General features: G+C 42.6%; 1 protein-coding gene across 1 annotated transcript in view; it reads left to right on the top strand.

The window, feature by feature from the left end:
• Nucleotides 1–6,024: 6,024 nt before the first annotated feature.
• Nucleotides 6,025–14,368, top strand: part of Zc3h12c (zinc finger CCCH-type containing 12C) — a 59,668-nt gene continuing 51,324 nt past the window's right edge. Inside the window, exon 1 of the mRNA XM_036192922.1 lies at nucleotides 6,025–6,649. Within this exon, the coding sequence (XP_036048815.1) occupies nucleotides 6,626–6,649 (24 nt within the window). The 5' untranslated portion in view covers nucleotides 6,025–6,625. The remainder of the gene's footprint in view (nucleotides 6,650–14,368) is intronic.

Raw genomic sequence — 14,368 nt, 5'->3', positions numbered from 1 at the left:
CTATAGCCCTGAGTCCTAGCTCCTATGAACATGGCTTCCATAGGAGCGTCTAACTGATCAAAGAGAAATAAATTGCCACAGATTGGAATGTTGGGGTGTTCCAATTATCTAGAGCCACCCTGAGGGTCACATCTCTGCTATGACAAAAGACTTGGAGATCTTTTGGGGAGCAAGACAGAGACTCTGCCTTCATGGAACTTTATATTGTGATACAGAAAGACAGTAGAATAGGCAAATAGAATTATATGTGATGTAAATTATGAAAAAACACACATGTTCAGTCTGCCTGTGCCTTTATCTGACCTACCATGAGGCCTCCAGTCTATGTATGAGCACTTCCTTCCAGTCTCTGGCTATGAGAACATCCCCCAATGTTTCCCTTAATTAAAGTAGTTCTTTCAAAAATCCTCATAGAACCTGAGGTTAGAGTTTTAACTAAAGTGTAAGCACTGTGACTAATCCCATTAATTCTGTCTGGGAATCCTTAAGCAATCATGGGTTCTCCCTTTCCACATGATCATAGACATCTTTCCCTTGATTGGGAAGCCCCAGACTCCACACGTGCAACTCACAGGGCTTCCTTCACTTCCTCTTCCTCGTCACTGGGAATAATTTTTTCTTTTTTTAATTCATGACCAAATAAGGGACTTCGTTGTGGTGTATTTATACATACATATAATGTATTTTGATAACTGTGTCTTGTTAATCCCTTGCCTGTTGCCATGAGTTCTCTTTCTCTTTTCAAATAATTCCCTGCTGCTTGAATCTCTTTAAAACACACACACACACACACACACACACACACACACACACACCCCAAAACAAAACAAACAAAAACTTGTTTCAGCAAATGAGAGGAAAAAGTGCAGTATTTGTCTTTCTAAGTCTTGCTTGTTTTGCTTAACATAATGATCTCAGGTTCCATTCACTCTCTACAAAAAGCATGTTCTTCATTGTGGGTGAACAATACTCCATTGTGTATACACCACATTTTTTTTAATCATTTCATCTGTTGACTGGCACCTAGGCTGATTCTATATCTAGGTTATTGTGGATAGTTCTGCGAGTACATCAGTATTTCTATAATGTGTTGATTTCATTTCTTTGGGTGGCGAAAGACCTTTGCCATCTAGTAGTTCTATTTTTAGTTTTTTGAGGAACCTCTATGCTGATTTCCACAGTGACTACTTTAATTTGCATTCCTATCAGCCATGTGTAAAGTTGGAATTATTTCTATTACTTTAAAAACACCTGACTAGGTATGGATTTCAACAGAAATGTATTGACAAAAAGACACATTATCAATAAAAAAAAACTTCCTTTTAAACAGTGTTTTTGAAAGGTGAATTCCTACATACAATTTAAAATTCAAAAACCATGAGTATACAGAACAGCAACAAAATCTCTTTTATCCTTTCTTTCCAATTTTTCACTCCTTTGTGCCCATAGACAACCAAGTCCGAGAGTTTGTTGTGTGCTCATCAGAGATGCCATGTGCTTATGTAATCATAGACTTTCCTTCACTCAGAAGCTAAGCAGCTCTACCTTCACTTTTCAGTAAACAATGTATCTTGAAGTTTATTCCATAGACACAAAGCAACTCTAACTGCTGCATGTAGGACCCATGAATGGGAAAAGTATGTTAATTTAAATAGTCTCCCATTTGTGTGCATTTAAACTGACTGTTTTTTCTTAACCATTGCAAATAATGCTAAGTAACGGTCTTTGAATGTGACCTTAGACTCTAGCCTGTTTTCAGTTAGCCTGATTTTGCATGTTTACAATTCTAAGTACCAGTTTCCTTTTCAGAGAGTGGAGGACTATTGAGGTAAGGAAGAGGTTTTAGTTCATTTGAAATCCCAACTCTGAAGAAATCCTCCGAAACTTCTGAGTAGTGTAAATGGCAGAGGCATCACAATCACAGTCACCATATTTCTGTTGTTCTCAGGTCCCCTGTGTGATGCTGCCATTCCAGGCTCGGGGAGAAAGTCAGCACATGGCTATGACATTGGCGTACAGACAACTTTGCTCCTGTGGCTCCCTGATGGCCTCTCTCAAATGCTGGAGGAAACAGTCACACTGCTGCTATGGAAGCTTGTGGTTACCCATCAGAAAAAAAAAGAAGTCCTGGGATTGGTCAACAGCACGTATCTTGTGTCTTCCAGTTTCCTTCTCTAAGAACACAGCATTAATAAGCAACTGCAGCCGCCCCAGAGACTCACTGGGCAAGAGTATGCTGTATCGCCCTGTGTGTCTTACACAGGGCATGTGCTAAGTAAATAGTTCTTCTGCAGTAATGCTGGTGAATGAAGCCAGGTTTCATTTATAGGCTGTTGGAATTACAGAACATTATAAAGGATACAGAAGCTGTGAACGAAGCCCTTCACCAGAGGAAAGCAATTTTGACTCAGGAGCCGAAGACAAAGGCACACTGAAGGAACTGCTAACATCGTTCCAGCTAAGGTAGGAATGGTTGGCAGAAATGGGGGAGACGTGAGGAAGAGACTTCAGAGTGCTAAGAAGTAACTCTTGCATCTCCATGTGTAGCTACAGGTCCATAAATGACCTGTAAGAAAAGCCCCAAGATACCACTGGGAAACCTTTGAGTATAGTGGAAAGATTTGCCAAGAATGTGTGGCCATTTTGACCCTGACAGCTAACTGCTAGAAGCCTCTGGAGCTCTTATGTAAGGTAGGGAGCTAATGGAAATAATAATAATAATTATTATTATTATTATTATTATTATTATTATTAGTTGGTTGTTTTTGAGACAGGCTTTCTCTGTGTAGTTTTGGTGCCTGTCCTGGATCTCGTTCTGTAGACCAGACTGGCCTTGAACTCACAGAGATTCGCCTGCCTCTGCCTCTGCCTCCTGAGTGCTGGCTTCCTTAGTGCTGGGATTAAAGGTGGGAGCCACCACTGCATGTCGGAAATTCTTGACGAAGGCAAGCCATGGTGGCATGGGGCAGGCATCTAAAATTGTGCCTTTTATGGTTCAAGCATAAACCTAGGTGTGTGACAGTCTACCTACTGTTTTAGGAGGGAGAAGTACAGCCCTCACACATCCTTCCTATGGCATTTTTATCAACTAGCAATGCTGTTCCAAGAGCTGGTTGCTGTACAGATATGGCCTTTTGAGTTCTGCAACTATATTCAATTCCAAGTTGTGATTCAAGGTCCAGGCTTGATTTTATGACTGAAATACAGCTTTGCTCCCCAGAACTGATAGGAAGAAGGTGCTGTCCTCGCCTGATGCTTGGTGAAGCCTTACTATCAGACAAGTAGGATTTGATCCCTGATCTCACCCAAATGACAAGTGGCTTCAGATTAAGTGATGTTTCCTTTCAATATTCGAACTTCCTCTGAACCCGTGAAACTGTTTTGTTTATTTCTCTTTCCTTACAAGGAAGTATAGCCTGGGGTAAAGAAGATGATGTAAGTGGGATTGCAGAAAGCCCATTTAACTCGGAGCCACAGAAAGTTTATTTTTATTAGAAATTTTCTTTCAATGCTGTTTTACAAAAATGTCTCATCGTACCTGATTACTTTGCAATGGAAACCCTTTTAGATTTTCGTATTTTTTTCTCTTATTAGCAGCTAAGTGCCTCTACTAAACTATCGGCCATTTTTAGATAACATTAAGCCATTCCTACTTGCAGAACCCGGGATTATCTCAAATGCACAGGTAAAAGCAAATGATCTGAATTTCAGAAGTTGTTCCTTTCACCCTACACTGCCTTTACATCAGGTTTCCCATTACACTCATTTGACTGCTGGCTCCCCTTTCTCAACCCCATCTCTCCGTGGAGTGTATTTCCAGATATCCACGGGGTCTCTCTGTTTTAAGTCACACAATACCATGTTTCTTCCTTTCCTCTCTCACCTTACTGTTTGCATCATTCCTTCAGGTTGTTCTACCATGAGCTTCAAAATTTGCTTTCCATTGCCTTCCAAGCATCCCATCAATACACCAGCCTTGTCTTCCTAAAATAAGACATTTTCCAAATCCCATTTCTTAAACCTGTCACAGATTCTCCACTGGTTTGTAGGCTGTTCCGGAACCAAATATCTACTACCTGCATCTCTCTCCTTTCGTCTCTCTTCCATGCCTCCTTTCTCCCCCTTTCTGCCCTCACATGTCTCTATGGTTCTGCCCTTCTGCCCTCTCTAGCCTTTTCTTTGAATCTCTGTTCCCCAGGCTTCCCTGGCTCTTCATTAATGCTGTCCTTGAATGAGATTGTTATCTCCATACTCATGAGACTACTGTTCACCCATCATAATCTGCCTCAGAGTTCCCTTTTCAAAGTTCAGGGTCATCTTTGGGTGTTCGTATCTCCTCAGCTAAATAACAATGTGATTGAGGGCAGTTATTGCATCTTATTCCTATAATAGGTCTTAATTCTAGAGTTGAACTGTCTAAACTGTAGACCTTGTCCTCTTGATTATCTGATGACTGTAATCCCGGTCTCGGTTTTCTCGTCTGCAAAATGGGAGATTATGGCAGGTAGCCCTCTATGTGGGTTTTGTGGGCATTATACAAGAAAGCACATTCGAAGACTAGTATTTGGAATTTCGTAATCATCCAAAAAATAGTAGCTTTTACAAATAATGTTCACCTTATCTCCAAAGCACTCAAAAGAGTGCCCTGATCTTGGAACTTAGCCGAGTCAGTTGCAGGGCACAGGGCAAGAGGAAGGCTATGTGGGCAGAACACTGTAGAATGGAGAGACTTCCTGGTGTCACTAAAGTCATGTCATAGTGGCTGGGACTGACTGTTGTCTGCCAGCCAAATTCCTTCCAAGTCCCTGCCGCCCTCTTAGTCCTGTTCCAGAGATACCTGTGGGTTTGGCCCAGTGTACAGGGGCTGCCTTCCCAGAGTATTCTAACTTTCCTGCCAAAAATCTGACCTGCTGCAGAGAGCAGATTGCTCGACTTCCTGGGGTCTGCAATGTGATACTAAAACTGTGGACCACCGACGCCAACCTCCTGTCTGCCATCGTATTGAATAGTCCCCAAGACTGGTCTGCTGAAAGTGGAGAATGAGCGAGGACATTCTGCTTTCTTCTCCCAGGCTGAGAATGTCCACGGGCATCCTGGGAAGGTTGCTTTCAGTTGGGACCTCTTCAAAACTTAAAGTGCAGCAGATGCAATGGGGCAAGGTGTGCTGTTCTACTGAGCCACGAAGGCAAATTTCATTTTTGTAAAAAGAAAAGAAACATTAAACTATACAGTTTGAGCTTCAATAAACATCATGAATGCTAGGACATTAAGTAGCCCAAGATCCAGACTTAAATGATCTGTGTCCTATTGAAAACAGTTCAGAAAGGCAAGAAACAATTCTATAAAGGTGAAAGGTGTAATCAAAGGCGCCAAAGGCCAGTCCTGAGTCAAACACGTGCTTTGTATGTAACACATGGGGATCTTTCTTCTATTGAAGCTGTATAAAATGTTAGAACTTGGATTGTCTAGCGATAAACTGGGTCATAATACCTAGCTCACCTGGCTATAGTGCAATTTCATGAGATAAGGAAACCACTGATGGTAGCACAAGGTCCATTAGTGTCTTTCCTTCTGTTCCAGAATTAGATGCATCCAGCAAGGTCAAGAAGTGAGACTCCTGATAACATTTCCATAAGCAGATGAATGAGATGATGGGAGTTGACCTAGATTGTGCTAGGTGTTGTTCACTTCTCTGAAACAGAGCTCAGAGCTATTCACACGTGTCCATTTCGGTGCACAGGTCTGCCTGCTCCCAGCCCAAAGAGAGCTGAGCTTATCTTGGGTTTAACCTCAATTCCGAAGTGATTGCCATTTCCAGCAAAGCCAGTTCCCTAGCTGAAGGAAGTCCTTCCCAAAGGGTGAAATCCCTACAACTTCATTTGCTTAAATTCCCTTACTAGTTTTATTATGCAGGGTGTGGTGTTTTGTTTGACACCCCCCCCCCCCCATTTCAGGGTATTAATAATAAGTCAACAACAAGGAACATGCCCTGAGAAAGCAATGCGATTTCCTTGACTGCTCAGAGCATAATCCGAGCTGGTGCAGGGTGGAGATGATGTGGCCAGTTCAAGAGGCACCGTCCGGGGCAAAATCGGGGAGTGGAGACGAGGGATCCGAGACCCCAGGGTTGGGCCAGGAGGGGAAATCGCGGGTAGGGAGGAGGCTCGGGTAGAGCCCGACAGGTTCCAACAGCTCCCCTCACCCTTCTCCACGCCTCCCGGGTTTCCCCCCCTTGGCTTCGGGTTTCCTGTTTCAGTTCTCGGCGTTCTCCAGCAGCAGGTGCTGGTTTGCCAAGCTCCGCTCCAGTGGCGGCGAAGGAAGGCAGGAGAGCGGAGGGGAGGAACGCGGCACGCGGCGGCTGCAGCGGCTCGGGGCGGGCGGGCGAGCGAGCGGGCGAGCGAGGAGCGCGGCGGCGGCGGCGGCGGCGGGCGGCGGAGCCCCGGGACGCCTGAGAGCCGCGGCCCTGGCGTGCGGTCCGCCCAGCGGGCGGGCGGGCCGGCGGCATGGGGGAGCGTCCCGCTCGGCCCGAGCCCTAGCGGCGGCCGCGGCGGCCCGGCGCTGAGGCGAGAGGTGGCCGCCTGGCGGAGGGGGCCCGCGGCCAGCCCGGCTTCCAGAGCATGTCGTGATGGCTGCGGAGAAGACACTGCAGGTGGGTGGCGCGGCGGCCCGCGGGGTGTGAGCAGGGCGGGGGTGGCCGCGGTCGCCTTCCTCGCCGTCCTCAGTGAGCCATGCACCCGAGCCAGTCGGCGCCGGGAGGCCCGCGGGGCGGGGAGGCCGCGCCCGAGCGCCCAGCGCAGGATCCGCCGGGGTAGGGGCCGGGGCCGGGGCCGGGGCCGGGGCCGGAGCGGCCGAGCTCAGGGAACTCCAAGGCCCAGGCGGCTCACACCCGAGGTCGAGTGGCCCAGCGCCCGCCGCTCGGGAATGCCGAGCGGGAAAGCCGAGCGCATCCTGCCCGCGGGCGGCGCCGGCCCCGCGGGGAATTCGGGCGAGGTGAAGCCGGGCCCGGCGGCCTAGAACGCCGGTCCAGTGGCTCCCGCCCGCCCGCCCGAGGGCCACCGCCAGCGAACATGGAGGCGGGCCCGGGCGCCGCCGAGGGAAACGGACCCACCGCTGTGATCCTGCCGCTCAGAGCCTCGCGCACCGCCGGTGGGGTGAGGCTTCATCACCCGGCATCTCCATCCAGCCCCCCGCCATTCGCTTTCATTAGCCCTCCTTCCTTCCACCGGTCCTCCGGCGGGTCCTAGGGCAAACCCTTCACCCTTGGTCCCGGTGGTCCCCCCCTCCTCAGCCTCCCGCCCAAAGCCCGCATCCATTTCAGCTAGGCTCGTTTTTTAACTCCCTGCGACAAGGTGTTACTTAACTTGGAGAAATGAATTCCGCTTTTCTGCCCTAAACTGTTTTCATCCTTTACTGTCCCTTAAAGTCCTTACAAACAGCGGTTGCTTCCCAGTCCTGATTACTCTAACTGGGCTTCCTGCTGCTTAGGGTATCCGTTAACACTCCGAGGTGGGGGTTGTGTTCTCAGTTTTGTGATAAAGAGATGAAACTGTAATCCACGTTTAGAGAAAGTTCTCCTATTGGTTGCAAGACTGTCTTGGAGTATCTCCAGCTGCATCAGACGCTTATTGATTCAGATTTCTTCTTCTTCTTTTTTAAACCGCCTTAGAATAGATGAAGAGATAATTGGGCCTAAGCGTTGTATATTTAAAAATGTGAGAAAGTTGTACAGTTCTTCACTCATTTCCTTACTGAGATTTTCATTCTCTACTTCAAATATAAACAGAAAGCAGGAGACATGCCTCAAACACTTTATTTATTTATTTATTTTGACTTTCCAAGACCTATTAAAAGACCCCAGCTAGGAGCAGTGGGACACAGCACAGGCCGGTGATCCCGACACTCATCTGAAGCAACAGGATTCCAAGTTCGAGGCTAGCCAGGGCTGGATAGGAGGCTGTATCAAACAAAATCATGGGTAAAGGGCATGACTTAAGTTTATTTAGTCTCTTACATGTATAATTAATTTTGCTTACCATTTCTTAATCTTGGTGTCTCTGATCTTTGGAATAGATAGCTTCACTAAAGATTTATTAAAAACCAATCTTAATGTTGGTCTAAGCCCAGGACCGGGCATCTTTCAGATACCTTCTGTTCACATCTCTCCTTGCAGTTCATTATCCCTTATCTGTCTGCTTGAAGGTACCATAAAGACATCAAAATGATCTTTTTTTTTCATCTGAATCCATGTTTAAATGTTTTTCTTTAAAGAATTGCTTTTACTTTCAAAGTAAGTTGCAATTCTTCTACTATCTGACCATTAAGAAGGGGACACACGCCTCTAATCCCAGCATTTGGGAGGCAGAAGCAGACAGATCTCTGAGTTTTAGGCCTGGCTGCTCTTCATGGCAAGTTCTAGGCCAGCTAGGGCTATAAAGTGTGCATCCTTGTCTCCAAACTAGCAACAAAACAAAACCAGAAAACATTATAAACAAAATAAATGAGCATTTTCTTTTCTTTGTGATATTTGGGGTTGAACTCTGGACCCTGCGTGCTAGGTTTTCTACCACTGATTTGCATCCCATAACCCAGTTTGAATGACAACCAAGAGAGCAATATTTTTAACTTATATTTAATAATGGGAGTCTAATGGGGCTATTTCAATGTAATGGAAAATATTAAAGGATGGGAAATAGAAATTTGGAATGTTTATGTGCTGAAGGGAGCTTTTATTAGTCATTTCCCTTTACCTTTTTTTTTTTTAGATGATCACAATAAAAATATCCTGTTTTATATTTTGGGCTTCTTTGGAGATGTTTTAGTGGGCTACAACTGCCAAATTGGAGCCCAAATAGTTAATAGAAAATGTATCTTGAAAACATGTTTTCTAGTCGGAAATTGAATTGCCTTGCTGTCCTTCTGGCAGAGCTCAATGGTCCTTGCATCTGACTACTGTATATGACTAAAAGTGTTGCTGTGGACACCTGCTCGGTGATTTGTTTTCTATCTAAGCTTAGAAGAGTTCTTTCATTCTGATTTTTAAAGAAAGATGTTGAGGGAATTTTTAAAAATTCTTTTTAGACTGTAAAGTAATAAACTGATCTGCCAGTTATTGCTCATTGGAAGTTGTTTCATTGTTAAATAATTATTGAGGTGTGAAGTAAGGGCCCTAACCTCTAGAGGACTTCTTACTAACAGATAGGACATAATACTTAATGTAAGTCCCTAAGTACTGTGATTGAAGAAGTGTAAAATTCAGATTCTGTGTAAGGCCTCAAAATTAGGTTCAAGTAGCTAGTACTGAGAGTCATGTCCTAGAAGGCTGGAGGGAAGCAGAGTGGCTTGTCTGGGGCATGTGGGAGTCACGTGGGATAGTTTCTATTTGGAAGGACAGTAACAAATGAGTGAACACTGAATATTGAAGGAGGATTCCAGGTTTAGCCTTCCACTGTTGAGAGCCTGGTGTCTGACCTTTAGTGTACCAGTTACTCCAAAACAACTTACTGCTTTTAAGTACTGATAAGCCTCACAGGCCTGCAGCATTCAACTGTAGTTAACACTGACAGAGTGAGAGTTTCCAGCCTAGCCACTCTGCATCCTTGCTAAGACAGTATTGAAGCCTCTGTAACCTAGTATGTTACCCTGCATATTATAGTGAAGGCGAAACCAGTACTATAGCATCATCCTTGGGAGTTTGTTTTTAAGAAGGCAGAACACTTTCTCATACTTGGAGTAATATTATTTAAGGAGTTGAATCCTCCCTCCTTCCAGTTCCTATAATAATGTGCATCAAGGTTTTACTTACTGTATTAACAACATTTCAAATATTTTCTTTCTAACAATGTTATTTTATGTAATCATCCTCCTGCTCTCAGACATTTGTGTTTTCCTAAAATTTCAGTATCGTGATGGTTTGATTGAATATCTCAGTTTTCAATGTCTGTGGTTTAAGAATATATTTCTAAATATAATGATTGAAAAGAATACATTTTGATCACGTTGCATTGATTTGTAAACCCACTAACAGAGTAAGAAGGCTGATTTCATCATGCTTTAATTAAAGAGTAACTTGAAAAATGTTTGACAGTTGGGCTGGCGAGATGGCTCAGCTGGTAGTACTTGCTGCCAAGCCTGACAACCTGAATTTGATTCCTTCCACAAGGTGGAAGGAGAGAACTATCTCTACAGGTTGTCCTGTGACCTCCCATGAACACTTAACTAGAGGTGTTAAGAATTTTGGTCCAGTTGACAGAGAATCACTCTTTAAGTAGCTATGCAGATTGTGTTAGATGTGGGAAGTGTGAAGAATTAATTATGTTGACTACATCAGTGATACTGTCTTCTCTATTTGTTAGTAGTTACTCCTTAGTAATATTGTCACTCACTTTCTCTAATTTGCAAATGATATCAGTTCTGCATTGTGAAACTAAATGATAGCAAGCTAACCTTATACCAAAAGAGTCAGTGTTAGAAGGCCTAGAGGGTGTGTCCCACCTGCTACCTACATGAGACCCAGAATGGCTAAGAATGGAGACCAATACAACACTGTAGACTTGCTTCAAGTGAGATTTTATTTGTTTTGCATTATTTTTGGTAACTTCATTGTGTAGTTCTCTAGCCCTGCAAATATGTTGTGTGTTAGTGTGTCAGAAGTTTGGACACATTTGGTAGAGACTTCCAATAGTACAGGTTAAGGAATGAAGATTCATATTGTATGGAAAAGGCTCACTCTAGCCCTGTCATTTACTGGCTCTCATCCTAAGTAAGAATCTAAATTTTATTTGTTTCTACCCATGAAACACTGTCGATTTTGTAGGCTTGCTTTTACTGATACAAAATAATAAATGAGGGCAGGTGAGATGGCTTGGTTGCAAAGGTGCTTGCTTCCTCCAAGACTGATGTCCTGCATCAAGAACCCTCACAGTCAAGGCAGAGAACCAACTCTCACAGGTTGTCTTCCAGTCCCCACAGCATTTTATGGCATGTGTGTATTGAGTCTTTCTCTGCCCACCAGCCAGCTCACAACATTGAGACTTACTATTAATTATGAAAGCTTGGCCAATAGCTTGGGCTTGTTTCTAATGAGCTCTTGTAATTTAAATTAATTAAAATCTTTTAATCTACATTCTTTTAGGTTTTTTGAGACAGGGTTTCTCTGTGTAGCTTTGCGCCTTTCCTGGAACTCACTTGGTAGCCCAGGCTGGCCTCAAACTCACAGAGATCCGCCTGGCTCTGCCTCCCGAGTGCTGGGATTAAAGGCGTGCACCACTGCCGCCGCCGCCGCCCCACTCAGATAGGAGGTTTTATTTATTTATTTTGCTTTCTACTTAATCCCTGGCTCTTAGTTGTATTGAGAATAATTGAAGTTGCCAGATGTAAAACTTCTGTAAAAATCAAGCTTTTATTGATAGAAATATATAAGCTTATATTTCTGGGTTTTAAAATATCCTTTACCTCTATTACTTTATGTCTTTTAGGATGAAGCTAAAATTAGTTTTTGTTCTTAGTCATCTGTACTCATTTCCTATTCAAAATTACGTGGGCTTACTTTTATCCTATTCTGTGATTTAGTCTGTTTCAGATCTTGGCTTTTACTTCAGAATTTATTTTTATTGTTTCATACACTTACATTCATACATTGAATGGTTTGCTCATATAATTGAAGCCATCTCATGTAACTTACCCTTTTAAAATATTTGTGTCATTTTCTTTGGCCTGAGTTGATCTTATGAAGTACTTAATTTTAAGATGACTAACTAGTACAGCCATAAAAATCTTGAAATGGTTTATTTAGATGAAATATATTATTACTGTTTTTGCTAAGACAAAAGTGCCTTGAGTAACACAGAAGTCAAGAGTTCTAAGTCAGTTAAATTAGCAAGGTTACATACATAGGGAACATTGTCTCAAATAAAGAGGAGTGGGTTTTTTTGTTGTTGTTTTTGGTTTTTCAAGACAGGGTTTCTCTCTGAAACAGTCCTGGCTGTCCTGGAACTCACTCTGTATACTAGGCTGGCCTTGAACTCACTAAGATTCACCTGTCTTTGCCTCCTGAGTGCTGGGATTAAAGTCGTGAGCCACCACTGCCCAGCTAAGAGGAGTGTTCTCTAAACTACATTTCTATAATTATAATAATAATAATAATAATAATAATAATAATGTTATTATTATTATTATTATTATTATTAATTTACCACTTCAACCTATCTCTTAAACTTAAGTTTTCAGTTTAATATTTTGGCATATTTTATCATATTTGTAAAACATATAAAAGGTGTAAACTAATTATGAAAACACCTGTAGTTCTCCCCTAGAGATGATTAAAATGTTAGTGTCCTTATTTTCATTTTAAAATCCATTTAATCAGTATGAGCACATCCTTTTAAAAATGTATAAACACTGAAATTTTGTTTCTTGCTCTTTACAAGAATTTTCTCATGTCATTAAATACATCTATAAGGCAGAGAGGTTCTCAACCTGTGGGTCACGACCCATTTGTTGATAGAATGACCCTTTTACAGGGGTCACCTAAGATCATCAGAAAACATAGATATTTACATTATGATTCATAACACTAGCAAAATTACAATTATGAAGTAGCAACAAAAATAATTTTCTGAAAAAAATAATTTTCTCTTTGGAGTCACCATAACATGAGGAACTGTATTAAAGGGTCACAGTATTAGGAAGGTTGAGAACCACTGCTTTCAGGGATTATTTTTATTGCCTGGATGATATTGAACATTCAAATATTGCAGTTTGATTTTTAAAAAAGAGTCAAATAAGATTAGAAATGAAAAAAGAAACATTACAACTGATAACACAAAATAAAGAGATTACTGTGGCCTATTATGAAAAACTGTACACTACTACTAGGAAAGCCTGAAGGAAATGGATACATTTCTGGACACATAGATTCTTTTTTTTTTTTTTTTTCCAGAGTTAAAAACCAAGAGGTCAGAGCAGTAGCTGAGAGCCTTACCCTTCACTCTCCTTCTGCTGTCTTTCCTCTCCGCAAGAGAGCTACTTCTGTGTGTCCTGTCTTTTTTATAGACTTTCTGTTCTGTTTTCTCATTGGTTGTAAACCCAGCAACATGACCTCCTCGTCACTGCCTGTTTGTACAGACCTCCAGGTCTTCTATGGTTGGTATTGAGATTAAAGGCGTGTGGACACATAGATTCTAATCAGTTCCCCATAATACAATTGTGGGACAAATGTCTTGTATACGGTTCTGTGCCCAAAGTGTGCTACATATGAATTTCTTTTTATTTTTGTTATTTTTAACTGTGTGTGTTTGTGTGAGTGTATACACACAAGTGTATAGGTGTCTTCAGAGGCCAGATGAGAACACCAAAATGCCCTAGAGCTGGAGTTGGAGGCAGTTGTGGGTCACCTGGTGAGTGCTGGAAACTGAGCTCGGGTCTCTTAACTGCTGAATCATCTCCCCAGCCTGTCTTTTAAACCATTTTCTGATCTGTGTTCACAGCAGCTGACCTCTAGAGAAGTTACACTGTTTAGTACACTGTTTAGCGTAGGAATACTCGTTTGTAGGCACCCATCATTGTTTGCCTGGAGTCTTCACACGGCCTTGTTGATTGGCTAGACGTAAGTGGCCTTAGTGCCACAAGCTCATTTTGTAGTCAGAGAGACCGAGCCTGCCCCCCTGTTGTACTGCTGTATGGTATGCATGTGACTGGGGACAAGTTTCTTTTTCATTTCCCTGAGTCACTTTCCTGCCTCCCAAACGGTGACAATAACAGGTTGTCATGATGTGACCATGTGAGATGACTGTTGGGAAGGACTGATGCTGTGCATACACTGAAGCACTCAAGCCTCAGCTATCATCCTTTACTATGAACAGCTTCTCATTATACGTAATAGGGTACTGTGGGCATCCTGTAATTTGAAATCAGAAAGCTCCAAAATGCAAAACTTCTGAATGTTAATGTGATGCCCCAATTAAAAAAATTACATGCTATGAAAATGTATTTTATGAGTAAAGTGATTAGAATGTTATATGTGACTATATGTTCAATATGGAATAGCCTCTTACTCAGTTTGTTACATTTGTTATCTCGTTAAAAGATAAAGTTAGAAGGTAAAGTAAAATGCTCAGCTACTCACTTTACAAATACTGGTTCCTTCCAGACGCATTCATTTACCAAATTATTGTTTCCCCCATAGTCTTTAGGCATTCTTTACCAAACTCCAGTGGGCTAAAAACTTGTAGAAGTGAGAAATGCAGCTAGCAAACTCTAACCCTGTATTCCTTAGTGAATGCCCTTTAATTTTTTACATAATGGGTTCAGATTTCTTCCACAAGAGACTGAGATAAGCTACTTCTATTCCAGCCCCACCCCCACTAATACA

The sequence above is a fragment of the Onychomys torridus genome, chromosome 7, assembly GCF_903995425.1.
Source record: "Onychomys torridus chromosome 7, mOncTor1.1, whole genome shotgun sequence".
NCBI lineage: Eukaryota > Metazoa > Chordata > Mammalia > Rodentia > Cricetidae > Onychomys > Onychomys torridus.
This window is presented reverse-complemented; position numbering and strand designations above follow the sequence as displayed.